Genomic DNA, 22,006 nt, shown 5'->3' on the forward strand with positions numbered 1-22,006 from the left:
AATAAAATACTAAGTCTCAAGATGGAACATGCCAGGCTGGGAATGTAGCTCATTGGTAGAGTGTTTGCCTAGCATGCATAAAGACCTGAGCTCTAGCTCCAGCACTGCAAAAACTAAAGAATAAAAATATGGCATGTGCCTACCAAGTGCCCAGTGCCATGAACAATAAGATACTCTCAATAAGCATGAAATCCTAGGGTCTCAGAGGTCAGAGAAGGCTCCAGAGATTCCTTAGCAGCACTAAGGACCTTACTTTCTGTCCTTGAGCTCCCAGGGTGGAGGTGGCAGTGGATGCCTTAGGATCTAATTCTCTCCCCAGACTAACATCCAGCAAGCAAGAAGCCAGATTAAGAGGCTTATAGACCTCTGAGGTACCTCATGATTATCTGTTCTCATATGATAGACTACTCCAAAACTTAGAAATGAAAACACTCATGATTTAACCTGATTTAAGCAGGTTCTTTGGGGGTTTTAGTGGGCTATGTCACCCTCCTTCCAGGATCTGGACCTGGCTGGGATACATTGCAGAGTGGCCAGGATCCTGGGGGAAGCGATATCAGTGGCCATTTCTACCAACTTGGTTTCATCCAGGACTCAGGATTTTTCTGAACCAGCTTCCTGGGGATGTTCACTGAGGAACTTCCACAGAATGAAGGAGGAAAACAAAGAAGAGAAGGACATGGGTCATAGGAACTCAGGGGCAGTGAGGGCAGTGCTGTGGTGGGAGGGGCCCCCAGGGCCTGGCTCCAGCCCCAGCTCTCCCATTATGACCTCCCTGGCTGTACCTAGGCCTTTGTGACTGTCACCCAGGCAAACCTGTGAGCCAGAGTGACACCCAAAGTACCCTCAGTAAGAGGGTGGCAGGTCAGCCAGGCCAGAGCCTGGACCTGGGGTCAGGAAGGGGTCACAGGGAGGGATGGAGGGGCCAAAAACTCTGGGACCATGTGGCCACTCCCACTCCCAGTGTCCCCCAGCCCCAGCCTCGGGCAGCCACGGAGGATGCTTGGATCAGCCCTGCCAGGGATTTGTAAGGTGGCCCTGTCTGGTTCCCATCCCCTCCACTCACTCACTGGAGTCTGTGAGGACTTTTCCAGCCCCGGGGTCAGGGGGCAGGGAGCCCAGGGTGGGGGGTGAGGCAACCAGGGTCTTTCTTTCAAGTGAAGAAGGAGAGATGCAGTGGCAGAGAATGAGAGAGCCAGTAGGGCCAAGACAAAGAGAAATGGAGGCAGAACTGGGGTGGGGCTGGCCCCTGCACCAAGGGCAAGAGCAGGGGCCATTCAGGCAGGGGGGATCCCCCTGTACGGGGCCTAGACCCTGCCCATGTCCAAGCCTTCCATTGGGAAGAGGGGTCCCAGCCTCACCCAGAGTAGCCCCCTCTCAGCTCCAGAGCGGGCCGCTGGGGTCTGCAGAACAATCCTTTCTCCAGCTGGAGCAGGAGAACCACAGCCTGGTAAGTACAAAGCTACCAGCTGGATGGGCTCCAGGCTGATCCTAGCTGCCCAGGCCTTTACCTCACCTCAAAGTTCCAGACCCTGCCTCAGTTTCCCACCTGAAAAGCAGTCATGATAGATGACCCCATCTCTCTGTCTCCCAACTCCAGAAAAGGCAGAACCAGGACCTTCGGGAGCAGCTGGGGGTCCTCCTGGGTCCAGGACAGCAGTTCCTGCCCCTGTGTCCAGAGCACTCAAGTTGCACAGCCTTGGCCTGGGTGAGAACAAGTGTGCAGCCCTGTGACCCTGCACAGCAGCATCCCCCCCAGCTGCCCAGGGCTGCAGATATTGCCCACAGCCTTGGGCTGATCTAGAGGCTCTCCCGTAGTCCCCTGAATCAGCCAGCACCCGGCCCCTGGAGGACAGGACACCTGTTCAGCTGCTACGGCGGGAGCTGTGCCAGGGGGAGGAGGCCTTCGTTCGGCAGTCTCAGGTGGGCTTGGCAGTAGGGACCTGGGCCCAGAGAGGGGGTTCCCGTGCCCATACTGTCTCTCCTCATCCAGAACGAGCTACAACAAATACGACTGTCCTTTGAGAGGAAGAAGATGGCCATCACGGAGGTGCTCACCCAGACCAGAGTGGGAGAGGGTATGAGGGGATCCCCACTGGTAGATCCTGTTCCTTGAACATAATACAGACTTTTCTGCTCCCAGGTATGGGACGGTGTGGCCGAGGTACACATGGCTCTGAACAACCAGGCCACTGGGCTCCTGGTAAGTCCCCAGGAGGATAAGGAGGGCAGGGCAGGAGTTAGGTGGTGGTGAGAGGCAGGGGAGGGCAGCAGGTAGTCAGGGTGGAAGATCTGTCTTACCTCTTCTGTCCCCCAGAACCTCAAGAAGGACATCCGGGGCGTGCTAGAGCAGATGGAGGACATTCAGCTGGAGATTCTGGGGTGACGTAGGGGACCAGGGCCTGACTGAACCAGGTCGGGATGGGGTGGATCAATGTTTGATCCCCCAGTTCCACAGTATGGGGTGGCACAAGTATGGGGTGAAGGGCACATGGTCCTGACAGTGCGGCCCCCCAGGGAGCGGGCCCAGTGCCGCACCCAGGCCAGGAAGGAGCAACAGATGGAGTGCACAGAGGTGAGCTCCCCACCCCAGGCCACTCTTCCAGTTTGGAGACCTGGCCCAGGGGTACTTCTTGGGGGGGAGGTGGAGAAATGGGATCTTGACAGCAGGCCCCAAGGTGGGATCCTCCTGAGGAACCAGGTGACCAGAGTCATCCTGGAAAGTAGTTGCAGAAGGTGGCCCCTGCGGGAGGGATGGGGCAGGGGCACAACTGGGTTGACTATATTGAAATCCCTGTCTATTGTGGGTCCTCCAGAGTCAGGGACCCCCACCCTCTGCCATAGCTCTCAAGGCAGGCTCTGACCCAGCCCCCTCCCCAACAGAAAGGGAGGCCACAGCTGGAATGTTCCGAGGGCCTCAAGGGCCAGCTCTGGTAGGTCACTTTGCAGGCAGAGCCCAGTCCCCCTGGGAATGTCCCTGTGGGCACCCCCTGCCCCTGACCACCACCACCCGCAGGCTGCTGGCCCTGAGGCTGCTACTGGGCGCCCTGCTGGCCTGCACCGCTGCCTACGTGTACGTGGTGGACCCCGCACCCTTCGAGGGGCTAGTGCCGCCCCTGATGAGCCGAGCCGCCGTCTGGAAGCTCCGGGCCCTACTGGGCCCCTTCCTGCGCCTCGAGGTGGACGACTTCCTGCCCTTCTAGGCCGGAGGCCCAGCGGCCCCAGCGAGGAGGAGGCCAGGCGGCCACCGGCGCTGCCCTGGGTGCCCACTGGCCCCGTCAGCCCCTGGCCACAGCACTGCTGCACACCGTCCCTGCCAGGAGCTGCGGAGAAGGGTGGAGGCAGGGTCTGTCCTGAGGGCTGGGCCTGCGGCTGGACATATAGTCGTGACATGCTTGGTGTGTGAGCTTGTTTCCATGGAAACAGTGTGGAAGGGGCATTTTGGTGCTTCCTAAAGCAACCTATCCCAAGGAGCCCTGTCAATCTGGCAGTGGTGGGGAGGGGTCCTTCAGGGCAGGATCCCTGCCTCAACCGCAAGCATCAGTGTTGACTCCCATGTCCCATATTGCTGCCCTCCACCCCAACAATGATGGTTTCCCCTGAAAGGTATCTGCACAGTGAGAACCAGGGGTCCATGGTTCAAGCCCTCCCAGGTACCTCAGAGGTCATGCTTGAATCCCTGAGTCTGCTGACTCAACTGACCTCGTAGTGTTCCCATTACCCACCATTCCCCTACCACCCCACTCCACTCTTCAACCCAGTCCAGCTTCCTGGCACTGCCCAAGGCTCAGACAGGGGAACCACATTGGTGGACAGAGCCATGGAGGTAAACACCAAAAATTTTATTGGGGGAATTTAAATGGAGGAAGTATCCCTTAGAACAATAGAGAATAGCTTTGTGGTTTTCTTGTCCCAAAATGGGAGAATAGAGCCAGTGCCCAGGGTGGATCCTGGGACAAGGACCCTGCACAGGAGGGTCATCCTGCTCTGCCTCTGGAGGACAACCAGGTCCAGCAGGCTCAGAGATTGCAGGACTGTGGACCATGGATCACTCATCCCTGGATGCAGACAGACCAGGTGGAGCCAGAGCAGAGATACTGATGGAAATCCGGTGGGCAGGCAAGGGGCCCAGCTGGATGGGCTGGGATCCCAGGGCTCACCAGGCTGGTGGCTCTAGGAAATTAAGGCATCTGTTTATGTTCTGGAGAGGCAGGGTAGAGGGACTATAGTAACTGGCAGGGGAAACCTGAGACCCCCTCCCCAGCCCAACCCACAGAGGCCCAGGCTCCCCAGGAGGAAGTGGCTTAGTCTAAAGTGCTTGGTAGGATAGGGAGGCTGGGGTGAATGTCATGCTGGTCACAGCAACTCCAGGGCCACCCTCAATGGGGTACTGGACCCCCTGCAGCAGGTGGAGGACTTCCTGAGGTCACCTGGACACAGGGTCACAGGCCCTGGTAGTCTTGAGTCAGTCAAGATGTAGCTGGTAGAGACAGGACCCACAGTCCATACCCAGCCCCACCCCAGGGTCCATGGCAGCCTGGCTTCCTGCTTCTCCAGTTGGGCTGTCCAGGGCCCCAGAGCTGCCCACTTGCATCCCACTAGGGTCCCGAGAGGCTGGGGAAAAGGCTGGAGGCTGCCGAGTGTAGGCGGCACATGGTCCCACGAGGGGGTGCCCCAGCAGCCTGGCTCCAGGGGGCCCGCAGTGGAGGGCGGTCCTCAGGGAGGCCAAGATGGCACAGGTGCAGGCCAGGGGTCCCCCTGGGCTGGCCACGCTGCCCCCATCCACGGCTACAGGTGCCTATTCGCCCCCTGTGGGCCACGGCATCCGTGAGAGAGAAGCAGAAAGGGTGGAGGTCAGCTTAGGGGTCCAAGGCTCAGGGAACCTCCCTTTGGGTCCCTGAGCCTCCCCAGTGCTCCTACACTGGGTCTGCCCCAGTCCTGAAAAGTTGTTGATTCCTGGAACTCCCCAATCCCATCTCTAGCATATGGCAGACAAAAGTGACTGCCTTGAAGTTCAACCTTTATCCAAGCCAGCAAGTGGCCCCACTGTGCACCCCATTCCAACTCCCTCAAGCCCTAGGATCGATCCTCCAGGACAGATGCCAGTTCTCACCTGACTCGGCTTCATCAGCAGAAATGCACACAAAGAATGTGCTACCTGAGCCAATCAGCTACCCCCTGGGGCCCCTGCACCCACAGCCCTGACCTTGCCCAAGTAAAAGATCAAAATGACTCTTAAGTTCTTTTTTTAATAAAATTATAGATATATAGATGTAGATATAAAAACATAAAACAGACACAACGCAAGCTGACGCTGCCATGTGCTTACTCTCAGGTCCCTGACACCAGGGGAAGAACTGGTCCCCCCTTCCCCAATGTGCTTTCCAATGGGACCGGCCGGGTTAGAGCCAAGGACTGCGTATGATTTAGGGTGGGGATTCTCCAGTTTGGCAGGGAGGAGGGTGATCCAGGTCTCACTGGCCTCCTGGGGTTGTGTGTAACCCCTGTGCCTGATCCCATTATTTTCTCTGCCCCCCCACCCCCGTCGCCTCCCACAAGAGCATAAAGCAGAAGTTAAGGCTTCAATGAAAGGGACAGCGGCGGCCGAGCACTAACACATCAGACGTGGCACGGCGGCACAGCACACAGACACAGGGACACAAGCCCACTGGCCAGGCAAGACAAAATGCACAGAGCTAGGGCCCGTGCCACAGCTGGCTGGCTGTCCATCTGTCCATCCATCCGTCAAAACCCAGAGTAGACCAGGACTGCAGAAGCATCGGCCTTGCCAAGCTACAAGCTGCCAGCTGGGTTAGTGAAAGGCAACATGTTAGGAGCAGCTGGGAGGGCAGGGCCCCAGGCACCCTCTGAAAGAGGAGGAGGTAAACCCATGGGATTGTTGGAGACTAGCCAGGGAGCATGACAGAGTGATGTTGTTGAGCTTGGCCAAGGGAGGAGGCAGCCTGGGTCCCCCTCACTGCCCCATCAAGAACAGAAACACAGGGCCTGCAGCCTGGCACAAACTGCTCAAGATCCTGTCTTCCCCATGAGCAGATGAGTGGATGGACAGGCAGAGGGTGCAGGGACAAGCTTGTGGAGGCGTGGCTCTCTCCTGCTGATCCACACCAGGCTTGGGCGGCCTCCTTTCTCTGGGGTAGAGAAGTCGGTGGGGATGGGGAGAGCCACTATGGGGTCCTGGTCCCCATGGCACCACAGCAGACGGGTGGCGGTCAGTTCTCAAACCGAGATCTCGTAGGTAGTCCCACCCACGCCGGAAACCTTCTTAACCAGCGTGTGCCGGGCAGGGCTGGCGGAGGGTCCCAGAGGACCTGCAGCAGGCCCCAGTCGGGTCAAGCCTGGGGACTGCCCGTTAAGCTTACTTGGGGGGGTCTTCAGCTGAGGGTGGTCTCTGCATTAAAACAAGCACACACACACATACATACACACACGGTGAACACAGGATGGTGGGGTGACAGGACACGCAGACATGGACTGGAGCCCTCTGTCCTGGCCCCTTCCTCAAAGAGGGTTTGTGCCATCACAGGAAGGACAAACAGATGTCAGAACTGCTATCATCCTCCTGATTGCCTCAACACCTCCCAGCTGGCAATGACCAGGGAACAGGGCAGGCAGGTGGACATCAAACTGGAGTTCTAGGTCCTGCCCATGTTATGGTGCCCTGAGCTGGGAAAGCCACCACCGGGTCAGAAAAATGAAGGGCTGTTCTCCTGCCACCTGGCCTGGCCAGTGCTGACCATGGTGTTTCTGACTTCACTACTTAAACATTCCTAAAGGCAGGAATGTTTAAGTAGTGAAGGCCAGGTCAGGGCAAGACCACTGGTGACTGGGCTCCCAGCTCCTTTGTGGCCAAGTGGCCTGGATAAAAAATTCTCCCCTTGGGGCCTCATCTGCCAATCTGAAACAACTGAGCCTGAGCTCTCAGGACCTGGACACAGCAGTTCTGTGACCTACCCAACATGAGAACTGGACCCAAACAAGGCTCAGCTCTCCTACTTGGACCTGGCTCTATGAGGCAGAACCAATTACCAACCCACCAGAAGCCTATAGCCAGTCTTTCTATAAACAGAGAAGCATCTGTTCCAGGGACTATGTGCCCGAGGTGGCACATTTCACTATAAGGAGATGTCCCAGAGGCAGAGACTGGGGGACATCTCCTTATAGTGAAATGGAGACAGGCCCAGGGAGAGTGCCAAACAGACTGAGGAAGGTCAGAGCCCATGGCCCAAAGGAAACCCATGCAGCCACATGGTACTAGTTCCAGAAAAAAAAAGGTACCAGTGCCCAATTGCCCTTCCACATTTTGAGCCTGCATCAGCTCTGGGAGAATGTGACATGTTGATCTCAGGGTACAAATCTTCCTGCTCCTACATATGAAGCATGCCCAGGGCATCCTCAGAACCGAGCCACTCTCACATGGATAACAGAAGTCTTCAAGGCAGGATGAGGCCCACCCTCCTTGTCCCATCCCAGCAGGCAACCAAAGGGCTCCAGGACAACCCTTGAGTACTGGGCCAAGAGGAGCCCTGCAGGTGGTTGGATGGCTGCCCTGCACTGGGAAACCCACCCACACCTCTGGACACCCACCTCTGCACAGCCAGCGAGGGTGGCCGTTCCGGGAGGTCCGTATGGATGAAGGCGACAGCTTTGGGGCCCATGTAGGAGGGCGAGCAGGGAGTGCCAGGCGGGGAGGGTAGACCCTGACGCACAGGCGACCTGTGTGAGCCACTTCCAGGCCGGGGCCCAGGGGCGTTGTTGTTGGCCTGGTCGGCCTGCAGGGAGGAGGAGGATGTCCGTGGTGCCCGGCTCACAGAGCTTGATAGTGAAGACAGTGATGTCTGCAAGGCAGGGTTGCGGGCACCACCAAAGCCAGGCCCAGCCACAAGGTCATCTCTGGAGCCATAGCGCAACACAGAGCCACGAGGACCCTCAGACAGCACACTGGCCTGCTGCAGGCTGTAAGAGCTGGGTGTGTCATAGACTCCAGAGTCACCAAAGAGTGAGTCGGCCTGGGAGCGCAGCAGCCGCTCACGCTCCTCCCTGTCCTTGCGCTCCTGGATGGAGGCCATGATGGTCCTCGACAGGTTGTCATAGCGTACTGGTGAGGGCTCCCGAGGCCGGGGACCCAGCACGGGACTAAAGCTGCGGGGTGGGGGCCGTGGTGGGTCACCTGCTGCCCCAGGGTGTAGATAGGGTGAGCGGTAGCCAGCTACACCAACAGAGGGGTGTGCTGGGCATGTGTGGCCACTAGGTGAGCCAGGGTTAAGCAGGCTATCATAGGACAGGCTGCCATTTCGGTTGGGTAATGCATGGGGAGCAAAGATGCTCCGGTGGGGTGTGGGAGGACCACCCTCAGAACGCAGGGGCTGCAGAGCTACATGGTCCCCACCCCGCCGGCTGGCAGCCTTGAGGCTCAGAGAGCGCAAAGCGCCTGAGAAGGCATCAGTGGCACTGAGTGGTGGGGACGGTGGGTAGGTTGAGTGCAGGCCACTGGGCCCATGGTCTGGGAGGTCCAGGCTGGGCTCAGACACAAAGTCCAGGCTGTGGGTGCTGTCATCCCCTATAGTCAGGGAGTCAGGGCCTTGAACCTATGGAGAAAGAGAGCACTCTCACCCCTACCCAATCACACCCCCAGCCTGTAGCCACCAGGTACTCTGTGCCCATGTAATGTAGACTGTAATGCTGGTGACATAGGCCATGGCAGATGCCACCAACACATAGTAGAAGATGCTCCCTGTTTTCTGACTATGCCCACCTCTCTCATGCCAACCATGGAAGGAATTTGGAACAGAATGGAGGCAGGACAGAGGCCTCAGAGGGAAGACTGTGTGGGGCCTGCCACTGCCCACCAGCCCCAGGTGAGAAAGGGCTGCATGGGCAACACCCAGGTTAACACTGACTCTAGGCAGCAAAGAAGCGGGAACTCCACTACTCTAGGCCAGAGTAGTGCCCTCAGAGTCTACCCAGCAAGGGAGTCCACCTTCTCAGGGCAGCCATGGCCACAGAAAAGAGGGGTCTCTTTCAGTCTCTGTGGGACAGCTGACTTAGGCTGAAGAGTAGCCCAAGGAACCTCAAATCCTAAAGGTGGTGAGGGTGAAATATGGCCTTGGTGCACTTAGCCAACTAAACTGAACCTTCAATAGGCTGAAGGATCCAGGTCAGTCCTGGGAAAGAAGTAAAGCAGGGAATGAACCTAGAATACCCCCATTAGCAACCAGGGCTGACCATCTTCCAGGTGGACAGGGTCACTGCATACCCACCAGAAATGGACCCTCATCTAGGAAAGCCCAGACTCACTGCCCCAGCTATCAATCCCTAAAATGGAGGTGGAACAGGATGTGAATCCTAAGGGATGAAGCTGGTCTAGATGAATGGGGCCTGGACTCAGGGCTGCCTCTAAGGCTAGACCTCAAGGAGGGATGGCAGCCCTGAGAAAACTCAGGGCTCTGGGTTATTCTGAAAGCAGGACAGCAGAGTACTGAACTTGGAGAAAATAAATGGGTTTTCTCAAAGAAATCTCAAGTTCTTCTGAAGGCTTCCCATGGGCCTTAAGTTTCGCTAATGGTGAAACTCCAAGTCATCTTGGCACACACTGCTCCTGGGGGCAGCCTCTCATCTGGCCTAACGGCAATGCCAGCCAAGAGATAGAGATTCCAGGCTTAGGACCACTAGAATCAGCCCTCCCAGAATATCTCACCCTGTATCCCTCCAATTGACCCCAGTTCAGGGTCCCAACCGGGTAGGGTCCCACTGGCATGCACATGGCCCTCTGTGAGTGGGGACTCTCCAGGAGCATGGCCTGGTCTCCTCACCTGCTCGCTAGGCCCACAGAATGGCGCCTTGGGACCCGTGGGGAAAGCTGGCCGGAATTTGTACATGGCAGGTGTCGGAGGGCTGGTCCTCTGCACTGACAGGGCACTCTCTGGGGAAAGGGACCAATGTCAGGCTGGGGCCAGTCCATGTCCCTCCCCCAATCTGGCTGTCCAACCTCACCAGCACTGCCAGGCCGTGGGGTCTTCAGGTCACCTCCAAAGGTGCTGGCCTCTATCTTGGGGGGCAGTGGTGGCCCCAGATCCAGTGGCTTTTCATCCAGCCGGTCCAGACTGCCCTTAGACTGGGAGGGATGGGCTCAGTGGTATGTGGGGCTTGGATAGGGGGTGGGGCTTAACTGAGGATTCCTTCCTGGAGTGGTGGGACCCTTCCCCATAATTCTCCCAATTCCTCCTCCTTCCACCTGCTTACTCTAAGGGTCTGATTCCCATCCCCTCCTCCTTCCCAGCCCAGGCCCCCACCTTGCTGCGGCCCAGTCCTGCCTTCAGCCCATTGTCACTAAGCTTGACCTTGAGCGGTGCAGCTCTCTCCAGGAGTTCAGGCCGAAGGAAGGGTGGCTTCAGGCTCACTGAGAGTGGCAACCGGGGTGATTCCACCATGTACCTGCACCAGGAACAGAGGAATCAGCAGCCAAACAACCTGGCTATGAACACACACCAAAGGCAGGACCAACCCCACCTGGAAAGTGCAGAAAGATACCAGGCTAAGGGTTCAAGGCTGCCCACCCTGCACCCAGCACAAGCTACCTCACCCCCCTGCCCAGGCCGGGCCTCACCGGGGTGCCAAGGGGCTGCATAGCACGTGCTCCACGTTCCCATAGCAGCCTCTGGTGAAGGGGTTCACACCCCCGCGAAACTTCCCAGTCACCTGTGGACACGGGACCCCTTAGCCAGCCTGGCCACCCAGGGTACAGGCCAGGGTAGGCAGAGGGATAGGCAGGGGCAACTGGGGTTCCTCAGAAGTGGTGATTGTGGAAAGCAGCTTGAGCAGTCAGCCCAGGGGTGACCCTCACCCAGGCCATCCCAGCATATCCCTATAGGGAGTTGTAGAATATACAGGCCATCAGATGCTGGTAACTGCAGTGTCCACAGGCATGGGGCATGCAGGGGGACAGGTAGGCACAGCCGTGACCTATCCCCATGCATTGGTCTCACCTGCGACCCCTCCCACCAAAGTTGCACAAGACACCTCACACAAGGGTTTCCAAGGCCCTGCCCCAGTGAGATCTGCACCTGCTCATTAGTGGTGCGCCCCCGAGTAACCAACACCACGTGGAAACCAGTGAGGCCGATGACAGGAATGAAGAAGAGTCCAGCCACACACATGACAGCCATGCTGACTGGTTAAGGTCAATGGCTGCAGGCAAGGACAGGGTGGACCCCATCAGAGTGGCACTGAGCAGGTACCTGTGTCCAAATACCCTCCTCTGCCCATTTAAGAATAACTCACCCACTGAGTCCCCTAGGCAGCTGATCAACCCCTTTGGTTCTCAATTTCCCCTGTGACACACATCCCTGGCCTACACTGCCTTTGGGAGGGGCACTCAAGGATCAAGGATACGTGATGGTGGTGTGGGCAGCTCCCAACCCCTCGGCATGGTTCAGCACGTAGACCAGGCCAAAGGCCACGACGCCCACCATGTGTGCACTGAGTGACAGCAGGAACAGGAAGAAGTAGCGGTAGTTCCGGCGCCCAATGCAATTGTTGACCCAAGGGCAGTGATGGTCAAAGTCCTAGGCAGAGGCAGTGCATCAGGGCACATAGGGGGGTGAAGATTAGGTGCAAGGCCTGGTTGGGGAAGCACAGAGCAATGGGATAGTCACCTCGACACAGTTGTCACAGACACTGCAATGTGAGCAGCGTGGTGGGCGGTAGAAGTGGCATGTAGCACACCATTTCATGCGGACCTGGATGCCCCGCACATCCACATTCTTGTAAAGTGGGGCCCGGAAGTCGTCCTCTTTGTCTTCGTCCTCGTCCGCTGCAGATCAGGAGATGGACAGAGTGGCAGGGAACAGGAAAGTGACTTCCCTATCAGGAAAGCCCCTGCCCAGCCTATCTATGGGGAACCACTAAGTCCCTCAATTCAGCCCCTCATACTTCACTGAAAATGAGCCCTACCTCGGGGGAAGACACCAGGGTCCATGAAGGTGGCCATGCTGAAATTGGCCAGGACAAAAAGGAAGATGATGCCATTGTAGACAGGAACAGCTGGGGACACGGCTCTCGTCAACCATGGGCACCTGCAATGGAAAGCCAGGAAGAGAGCTAAGTACGTAGGGTACAGTATAAAGGCAAAGGGCAGATCCATAAGATGTGGAAATTTGATATGTGCGGGTTGGATCCATCAGGCCACCAGCTGCAGATCTACTGGGAGACCCCTGCCCATCAGCCCTTTGTTCCTTGGCTCAACCACCAGATGCTGTTGTACACCGTGTACAGTGTGTAGTCCTCCCACCATGCCAGTTCCAACCTGGCAACACCCCAGGGTAGCTGTCTGGAGCGTAACTCACAGTTGAGGGAAATGAGGCTCAGAGAGGCCCATTTGACTGGGGTTACATCATTAAGGATGGGTGGCCCAGAGCCAAACTACAAACATCCTTTTACCCCAGGCACAACTTTTCTTGCCTCCCCTTCCCTGGAGGGACACAGAAAGGAAGTGAACACCAAGACAGAAAATAAGACAACACACAGGTGCTATGATGTATAGAGGCCAGTAACCTGCCTGGGTAGCTCCAGTCAGTTCAGGCCTCACCTAAACCTATCCCCAGCCTGGCAGAGACCCCTCGCAAGGAAGACTCTAGAGTAATGAAAACCACAAACATGAGTCATATATGGAGGGACAGTCTCCCTGCTCTTCCCTGAGGGGCACAGCAACCTGTCCCTCACCACTGGCAGCCTCTTCTCAGTTTGTCACCTTGCTCCCCAGATAACAATGCAGAACACTTCGAAACACTTGAAAAGCACAAGGCCTCTACCCCTTCCCACCTCTTACCACCCTGCAGCACTTAGCTCCAAGTCTTTCCGCTCTTCCAAGAAGCCTTCCAGGACACTTGGTTCTCTGCAGCTTTCTTGAAAGGGTTTTGCACATCTCCCTAAAGAGAACCTGCTCCAATCCTCAAGGAGCCTGCCCAGAGTCCCCTCCATGGACACCCACTGGTTCTCAATTCCCCTGACCCTGACCCTGCAGCAAGTTCCTGAGTGCCACCTCTCAGGTCCTAAAAAGCACCTGGACCCTCATATTGTTTTTCTGCGGCTTCCCCTGCACCCAGCTGTTGTGACAAGTGGTCAGGTACACAGGGGATACACACTCCCTTCCCCATTCTGCACTTGAGCCCTTTCTGGAGTCAGGGGCCAGTGGGGATTCCCCCACCGTAGTCCTAACTATAGGGATGTAGCAATGGTGGCTGCCAGCAAGACAAATAGGGCCCACAGTCCTGCCCACCACCCCAGCTCACATCAGCCACGCTAGTGCACCCACGCCTGCCTTGGCCAGGAGCCAGCTCTGCCGCCCCAACAACCACCTCCATGGCAGCAGAACTATTTTTAGTGGAAAGCAAGAGGCTATTTAAAGATTCTGCTTCCCACGGCAGTGTCCTCCACAGGACCAAGAGCTGTCAGTTACCCCCTTCCCTTTCTCCACAGCCAGCATGGACACAGTGTGTGTACATTAATCTGCAGCTGCAAGGGTCTCTCTGCCAGGAAGATCTGTCTCTCACCCCCACCCTGGTGGTCTGGGATGCAGACGCCCGTATACACCTTCTTTTCATATTCCCCATCCCTGCCTGGTATACGGATGGCACTTAACACATGTCTTTGACCACCAACCTAATGCTGTTCAGCAAGGCAACAGTGAGGCCCTAAGGCATGGCCAGCCTGGCATGGTGGAAGGCATATACTCCAACTGATGCCAAATAGGGGAGACACACTGAGAGAACCAGTCCAGCCCAGGGAGAGGTAAGGTACCCCCTTGGATGGCACAAACAAGATCCCTACAGAACTTTCTGGGAAGGGCTAACTACATAATCAGTGTGAAATGAAAATATGGATGCCTTATTAAAAAGTTATTAAGAAATACAAAACAACACTAGGCATGGTGGTACATGCCTGAAATCCCAGAGACTTGAAAGGCTGAGGCAGGAAGATTGAAAGTTTGAGATCAGCTGGGGCAACGTAGTGAGAATCTAGCTTAAAAATAAAAAAGGGATAGAGATGTGGCTCAGTGGTAGAACACCCTTAGGTTCAATCCCTAGTACCAACAACAACAAAAATCAAGACAGTGATAATATGTCATTAAGCATGTGGAGTTGGCCTGCGCTGGAAAAGGAAGAGACCAAAGAGTCCAGGGGCTGGCTGAAGATGAGGTAGATGGATGAATAGATGTAGGGGAGAGGCAGCAGGCAGGTCTCCAGGGTGGAAGGACACATGAAGAGGCCAGTCATGGGCTCTGTCTTTGTATCCATGGCTTCCCATCCTGTATGGCACATCCCCATTCTCTCAACTGTGAGGAAGGGGAAAGCTGCTGTCCTCACATTTTATAGACAAGGACCTGAGGATCTGAGGCCTTGGGACCAGTGTGCATTTGAGCTGGGTTTTCAACCTGTTCCTTGGCCCTAATTGGAACTGGTCTTGGGAGTGCCCTCACCCCTGGTGTAGGCAGGACCTGAACCCCTCAGCTGTCCAGAGTTCCCTGCTGGCCAGGTAGTCTATACTACTAGAACTTCCTTGAGCCTCAATTTCTTCCCCTCAAGGCAGGTGGGCTAGACAGCTGACTTGAGTAAGATTCCCTAGGAGGAAGGGGTGTGGACAGCAGCTGTGCAATGATACGGTCACGTTTGGAAATTTGTGCTCTTAATAGGGCAGTGCTTGCACTGAGATGCTGGGTAGCCTCTGTCCAGTGTGCACCACCTGGCCAAATGTCTGGGAGGGCCAGTGGGGGGCCTTAGCTGAGTATCAGAAAGGACTGAAGAGACACACAAGTTCTCTGAGACCTAAGCCACCATTCTCTTATTATCTCCAGCCCCTTGGCTTAACTCAGGCCCAGGACCAGGCACTTGTCCCCCCCTGTCGCCCTCTAGGTGTTATTGCAGGGACCCATGAACCTAGACCCCACTTAAGGGGGACAGGCCCACTAGCTAACCCATCATGGCCCTGGCAGATCCCAGAACTTAGGAAGCATGCATGCTAAGTGGTGGAGGAGACAAAGAGAATACACAGACACATACACACACTTGAACACACATGTAGACACACATACATGTGTCACACACAAACATGCTCCAAAGTACACATGCACAAACACAAATATACAGGCCCATAATCACAGACAACCACTCTTTTACCAAAAAAAAAAAAAGCACATATGCATGAACACATACAAATATATCCACAAGCAAGACACACGTATATGCAAGAACATACACATGCACAGGCACACACACTTGTGTGCAGGTGAATGAATGCAAAAATGCCAGCAGAGGTCACATTCAATAATAGAGGCCTAAGCATATGCATATGCACACATGAACACACACATGCAAAGACACACCCCTCCTCCCCCTACACCCAGCTCTGTCCAACCTCAGCTCAGTAGCCCCTTGTTGTAGGCCTCAGGCAAATCCCTCTGCCTCTCTGGGCTTTCCATTGTTCCCCTGTGGGACAGGGCAAATGTGAATACACATGAGGACACTCAAGGACATGCAAAGATGTGTGAAGACACAGGAAGACATACAAGAACATGCAAGGATACACAAAGACACAGGAGGAAACAAGAGGACATGTGAGCTCTCCTGGGCGTTCAAACCATATTTGTGCCAGCACTAAGCTTGAGAGGATCCTCTGCCCCCGGGGATATTCCCCCTCATGTGTACCATGCTGATCCTTCTATACCTGGCTCCAGAGACCCCAGCTGGATTCACCCTCTTCCCCTGCAGGACATAACCCAAGACCTGAGTTTGCAGGAGGGTCAGAAAGAGACAGGCAGGTCACAGGCCCCTGGGCCATGGGCAGAGCATTTAGCCTTTCATGAATCCTGCCTACAACTTCCCTATGACCCCCTTCTGGTTGACTCAAGCCATGCTGTAGACCAAATGGAGGACCAGGACAGGGCCTAGCTCTGAGGTTCCAAGCACTCCTCCAGTTCCAACCCTACCTCCTGAATAGCAGGGACATAAGCCAGGACACAAGTCATTACAGTGTGCCCCACCAGGGTGGAGGTCTTAAGTCCTGCCTAGGCTAGCAGAGTCTCCCTGTAAAGGGGGATGGGGAACTTTACAGGCAGAATGTCTGCCACAGCTAAATGTAGAATGGAAATTTTTAACTCAGACATTTTCTTTTATATCAGGTTCTTCATTAACAGTTTGCATTTGAGAGTGGTACTGGCCCATGGAATGCCAGGACTCCAGTCTGCCCTGGTCATTCCAAGCAGGGCCTCTGGATCATGAAGCATCTATACCTACCAGTCTGATCCCTATAGTCACCTGGACAGATGGAGAAACAGGCTCAGGAGGGCAGGGAAGTCCCTGGTGACATGCATCATGTCCTGGCAGGGGAGTTCACACTGAGTTTCCACCCTCAGGCTCTTCCCCACAAGGCACAATCAGCCCTTCTTCTACCTAGCTCCTTAACCCTCAGGCCTAGACCATCTGCTATCTTGGACTAAGCCTCCAACATGGAGAGGGCTCAGGCCCAGCCACACCAACTCAGATGCCTCAGAGATAAGACCGCCCAGCCCTAGTCCTCTGAAATGCATAGTGTCCTGTCATTCTGCAAAGTGACTCTGGGGAGAGGCAGAACAGAGGCAGAGCAGAGGACTGCCCTGAAAGCTTTTGGACCCCTCCAAGTACCTGACCCAGCCTAGTGTTGCACTATAGTAAGAAGTCCTTTGGAGCCCAGAGGACACAAACCCCACCTGGAGGGCTCTAAGAATCTGCCATACAACATACACTCCAACCTCAAAATATGTACACTCTCAATCGGGCATCCTTCCCACACCTCAGCCTCTCCTGGAAAGATGTCTGAATGTCCTACTGGCCCCACAGCCTTTGGTGAGCTGGCTGAAGGAAGGGATCTCTAGTCCTCCAGGCCTCAGACCCCTGATCTTGCATGATACCAGAAACATGGCCCACTTGGTATGGAAATAGAATCTACCCTGAAAGGGGCAACTCACATTACTGAGTGCAGAGAGGAGATCTGGGGTCCATTCACCATCTGGTAAAGTCCAAGGAGCAAAAAAGAAAATAGAAACCCTATATAGATCCTGAGAGCAGGGTAGGGAACCATTCCCTCACTGAAGCCAAAGTGGGCCCAGGCATGAGGAAGCCACTGGACATGAGGAAGCCACAAAGGAGGCACTGAAGCCTATTCCAAGGACACCCACTCAGCATGGCCACCAGACCTACCTAGTATTCCATCTAATCAGAACTGTCATGGCCTACCCTACAAAGACCCCTTCTCAAAAACTGAGCCACCTAGTGGATTCCAGAAGAGCTAGGGTGGGGCAAGTTAAAGTCCCAATTTAGCCCAGGAAATATGGCCTCAAGGTTGCCAAGGGACAGGTGAAGCCATTGGGTCTCACTAGATGGTTCCTACAAATGGGACCCAATACCACCACTGAGTCTCCATCCTGCCACTGAGACACATATTGCATGTTCTCCCAGACTAGCTGAGTTCAGCGTGGGCCACACACAGATTGGAGTGCTACCTCCAAAGGGAACCCGATACCTCAAAAGCACCATTGTCCATGACCCTAGAACTCCAGCATTGAGAACGGAGGAAGGAAGTACTAGCAGCATGCAGAATGGCAGCAGCCTCAGCGCTCAAGGCCTATGCTGGGTCAATTCACAGGAAAGAGCACATAACAGACTCTGAAATCACAGGTGAGTGACTCACAAGCACTCCTATTGCATGGCCTGGGTGCCATAGAGGTGAGGCCAGGGCACAGAGAAGCTCTCTGAGGATGAGGAGATGGGTGGTCTCCATGAGCTGGAGGATGAATTTTAACTTCTTTAAAACTTTTTTCCCCCTGCGTTTCGTAAGTTCTCCATAGAGAACCTTAAGTTATAAGAAAAGACATTGGATTGCACTTGGGTAATAAGACTTGAGACAGACACACCACCCCAGTCCCTGGGAGGCCAAGACCAAGCTGAGATCCATGCTCCCAGAAGCCCCAGGGAATGGGTCCCCAAGCTCACCCACCACCCACCTCTCTCTGCCCCATAGTCAGCAGCATCAGAGTGAGAAGAACACCCTGACTCTCCAGAGCCAGAAATAAGCCCGTCCACACAGGCCTTTTTTAAACACATTCTTGGCAGTCTGCAGCCCCAGCCTCCAGGTAAGTACTCTCCCGCCTCCTCAAGCACCCAATTCAGACTCGCCATGCACATGGGCTGCCACCCCAGCTCTTACAAAGGTGAAAGAGCAGTAGGTTGACTCCTGCCCATCCCAGGCTCACTCACACTCAGAAGCCATCACTCTGCCCACCTGGGCTTGGACTTGTGGAAAGGGTCCGCAGCAATCCCTCTTCATGCCTGAAAGATCCCTAGGGTGACCCCAGGACAACAGAGGGGGGTCATCAGATCACTCCAGGCTGTAAGCCAGCATGTCTGAGGTGAAGAAGTTGAAACTGGAGCTACCTGAGGCCCTGTGAGCAAGGGGATTCTGTCTCTATAACTAGAGGCTTAGCCTCAAAGGTCTTAGTGTCCCCTATGAGAAGCCCATAGCAGAGCTATTTAAACATCTATCTCTGAGTGCAGCCCAGCCTAGCCTCTCAAACACAAATGGCCACTGAGAGCTTCCAAAGAGGAAGGCCAACAGAGGGCAAAGGACCCCACCAGGCCAGGGTCATCAGCAGCTATGGGGTAAGCATGTGGCAGCTAGACCGGGCCACACCTACGCGGGAATAACTTGGCTCTGGCCTGGGGTGGCATTCTGGAGGGGACCCAAGAAGCACCCACGGCTGCTTGCAAGGAAGGCTAGTAATTCTGGGCAGCCCGCATCCCCTCCTGAGCTTTGTGAAAGGGAAAGGCTGCTGCCACACCCAGGGCCTGCCTGACACAACTCTGAGATGCCCAATTAGTACCACTGTCCTCACACACATGTGGCTCACCTGTTCCAGAACGCGCGGCATTCCGGGATGCGGTCCCTTATGCCAGGGTGGGGGCTCGCCTTGCTCACAGCCCGCGCCCCGCCCAGCCCGTCTGATTCCAGCCCCCTGCCCGGCCCAGCTACCCAGCCCGGTAGCTGCCTCTGTATTCCCAAGAATCTATGTCAGGCCTGACTGCCACCCGGGCACACGGACGCAATGCCAACTCACGTGAACACGAAGAAGAGGGTGCTGGAGCCGACCAACAGCGCGGCGGCCGTGGCCACCGGGATGTACTTGGCGGGTTTGAGGCGCGTCCCGGGGCTGCGGGGCATCCTGGGCGCCGCGCCGCCGCATCCCTCCCCGGGGCCGGGCGGGCAGAGCCGGCCGGGGTCGGGCCGGGGTCGGGCGGGCTGGACTCGGCGAAGAACCCGCGGCGGCGGCGGCGGCGGCGGCGGCGGCGGAGGAGGAGGAGGAGGAGGAAATCCCACCCCACGGGGCGCGGCGGCGCACTGATGTCAGCGCGCCCCTTAAGGTGGACCCGGCTACAGAGGATGGAGGCCGGCGCGGGGGGGGGGGGGCGTCCAGCGGGGGCGGTGCGTTGGCCTCCTTCGCGGCCCTCCTGCAGCCCCACGCAAGTGCCCTCCGCCCTCGGACCTCCCAGACCTTCAGAGGGGCGGGGTCACTCCTTGCCTCGGGCTCAGCGCAGTTGTTGTACGCTGCAGACTTTGCGGGACGAGTGGCAACCTCCGTGAAAGCCAGAGACCCTGGTCCTACCCGGTGCGGTTTCCTCCTGGGCCTGTTTGTACAGATCTTTCCTAAATAGTTCCTTCTCCTAATCACATGTGCATCCTGGCGCAGGCTGATGGCCACAGGTACATGCTATTCCTGGGCAGGGACAGCCCCCTCATCTGGAGCCATCTGGCAGTCACGAGGGTGGGGTGGATTTTGTGATACTGCAGGGGCATCAGTGTCGTTTATCAACCTTCCCCATCTCACAACCCTAATGCCATTCTTCAGGTCTGAACCGAGCAGGGGCTATAGGCCCCTCCGCGTCCTGGCCCAGGTTGCAGGCTTGGAAGGGTGTTTGTATGAGACCCTGGGACTCCTCCCAGAGGCTGGATGCCCCACAGGGGGGCGCCATCACCTTGCCCAGGATCGGGATAGGCCTGGTGAGCAGGCCCACCTCCCGCAGGAAATCCCACCCTCCAGTGCCAGTGCAGTTATCACTTAAGGTGGACCGGCATTAGATGAGGTCGTCTGAGACGTGTATAAGTGGTCTGGGCAACTGCACTGGACTCCCTGGCAGAGCACACTTAGCGCCTGAGTGGAGACCTCGTAGTTCTATTGCCTCTCTAGCAAGGTCCTGTCCTGGCCACTCCAAAATGCCCCGGATGTCTTCTGCTCTGGAACCTATTACAGCCCTCCCCATATGGGGACCCAGGAGGGTCCTCATCCTCTAGCCAAGACCCAGCACCCAGCAGCTACCTCCTCCCTGTCACACCATCTCAAACCTGGGATCTTTGCCTTGTTAGTCTTATGAAGCACCTAATAAGCTCCTCAGGGAAGATCTGGCTGTTAGAGGACCAGGGGCCTTAATGCAGCTAGCTATCCAACAGAAATGATTTCTCCTAAACTTCTGTTCTGCAGGATGTTCCACTCCAGAAGGCCCAGTACAGGGGAAGGGGGAGGGTTCTCCCAGCACTAATGGGGACTACAATGAGATAGAGGGATCCCTGCACACTGGTGAGCAAAGACCTGATACCACCCCGCCCCAGCTCTCAGGTGGTCTCAAAAGGAACTTCAGGGATGGGAACACATCTCAGAAGAGCAACTCAACCCATGACTTTACCTGTTTCTGCCCTTCTGCACTCAGAACAGAAAGCTCAGACCCTGCCCTCCATTAGGAATGGCCCCAACCTCACAGTAATTTCTTATGTGACACACCTATATCACACCAGGCCCTGTAGGTCCAGGTCTGACTCCACACCCACTCTGTATACAGGGTGCCAAGGACAGTCATCTCCCCCCCTTGCTGGAGAGCCCTGAAGAAAAATGTCAAACATGTCACAGGGAGAAACAGGTTTGGATCTCTTAACACATTTAAGCAGGCAGATAGGGGTCCAGAGGGGTCCCAGTGAGGTAAGCCTCAGTACTTACTCTACCTGCAGGGCCAGACAAGCAATGGGGCCAGCAGTGAGGAAGCTGGGCACCATGAGGATGAAACAGGCCTCACTCACTAGTATTGCTTCTCAGCCTCATGCTGTCCAAGGGAAAGGGACAGGGAAAACGAAGCAAGTAGGTGCTTCCTCAGTCAACCCAGCACACAGACCTGAGATGTAAGGCTATCTATACCCCCTAATCAGCAGTTTTGCTTTCAATGGTTTCAGTTATCTGCAACCCAAAAATTATTAAATGGAAAATTGAATAAACAATGAATTTTTAAATAACTTTATTTTTTAAATATGGTGCTGAGGATTGAATCCAGTGCCTCACTCTGCCACTGAGCCACAATCCCAGCCCACAATTTGAGTTTTATATTGTCTAAACTAAAATGAAATTTTGTACCATCCTGCTCCAAACAGCTTATGTGAATCATCCCTTCACCCAACATATCCACACTGTATCTACTACCCTAATCATTTGACACTTAGTAGCCTTCTAAGTTATGAGATCAGCTGCCCTAGCATTGTAATGCTTATGTTCAAGTAACCTTTATTTAATAATGGCCCCAAAGCAAAGTAGTAGTAATGCTGGCAATTTGGATATGTTAAAGAGAAGCTGTGAAGTTCTTCCTGTAAATGAAAAGGTGAGTTTTCCACTTAATTAGGAAAGGAAAAAAATGTTGCTAAGATATTTAGTATAATAATTTCAACATTACATTCACTATTACCATTTAATCTTCTTCCATTGTTAATCTTTTACTATGCCTAACTTTAACATAAGTTATGTGTACATGTATATTTATATATGAAATAATAGTATGTTCACTAATGAGGTTTCAGGTATCCACTGGGGAGGCAGTCTTGGCACACATCTGGAACACAGATACACTGATGCATTCCTCATAATCCC

The 22,006-nt window shown here is 55.2% G+C and overlaps 2 protein-coding genes across 6 annotated transcripts; one reads left to right on the plus strand and one right to left on the minus strand.

Annotated features, from left to right (window-relative positions):
* Positions 1 to 916: 916 nt before the first annotated feature.
* Ccdc188 (coiled-coil domain containing 188) lies at positions 917 to 5,239 on the plus strand. The gene is given in 9 exon segments (XM_078038762.1): positions 917 to 1,450; positions 1,601 to 1,793; positions 1,796 to 1,923; positions 1,994 to 2,050; positions 2,144 to 2,203; positions 2,318 to 2,382; positions 2,518 to 2,575; positions 2,884 to 2,933; positions 3,017 to 5,239. Coding segments are annotated over 9 exon segments (1,332 nt in total). The 3' UTR covers positions 3,204 to 5,239.
* Positions 3,822 to 20,044, minus strand: Zdhhc8 (zDHHC palmitoyltransferase 8). Of its 5 annotated transcripts, none has more exons than XM_078038740.1 (11): positions 19,163 to 20,037; positions 11,971 to 12,092; positions 11,673 to 11,830; positions 11,410 to 11,582; positions 11,082 to 11,184; positions 10,625 to 10,716; positions 10,311 to 10,452; positions 10,012 to 10,132; positions 9,831 to 9,940; positions 7,606 to 8,606; positions 3,822 to 4,809 (listed from the first exon to the last, which is right to left on the minus strand). In XM_078038740.1, the coding sequence occupies exons 1-11, from the start codon at positions 19,264 to 19,266 to the stop codon at positions 4,599 to 4,601; spliced, it is 2,337 nt and encodes a 778-aa protein (XP_077894866.1). In that variant the 5' UTR covers positions 19,267 to 20,037; the 3' UTR covers positions 3,822 to 4,598. The 5 variants fall into 5 exon arrangements, with proteins under 5 accessions (XP_077894866.1, XP_077894867.1, XP_077894868.1 ...); XM_005334552.5 differs by lacking the exon at positions 3,822 to 4,809 and adding an exon at positions 5,230 to 6,409 and having other exon boundaries at positions 19,163 to 20,033; XM_078038741.1 differs by lacking the exon at positions 11,082 to 11,184 and having other exon boundaries at positions 11,487 to 11,582; positions 19,163 to 20,038.
* Positions 20,045 to 22,006: the final 1,962 nt, after the last annotated feature.

The sequence above is a fragment of the Ictidomys tridecemlineatus genome, chromosome 2 (genome assembly GCF_052094955.1).
Source record: "Ictidomys tridecemlineatus isolate mIctTri1 chromosome 2, mIctTri1.hap1, whole genome shotgun sequence".
Classification (NCBI taxonomy): Eukaryota; Metazoa; Chordata; class Mammalia; order Rodentia; family Sciuridae; genus Ictidomys; species Ictidomys tridecemlineatus.

Excerpts from the sequence above, each read along its gene's own strand:
- Zdhhc8 (XM_078038740.1), bottom strand. The coding sequence starts at position 19,266 with ATGCCCCGCAGCCCCGGGACGCGCCTCAAACCCGCCAAGTACATCCCG. Across the intron at positions 12,093-19,162 it reads ACCCTCTTCTTCGTGTTCAC|GTGCCCATGGTTGACGAGAG; the intron begins GTGAGTTGGCAT and ends TTTCCATTGCAG. Across the intron at positions 4,810-7,605 it reads CCCTCGCTGGCTGTGCAGAG|GGGGCGAATAGGCACCTGTA; the intron begins GTGGGTGTCCAG and ends CGTGGCCCACAG.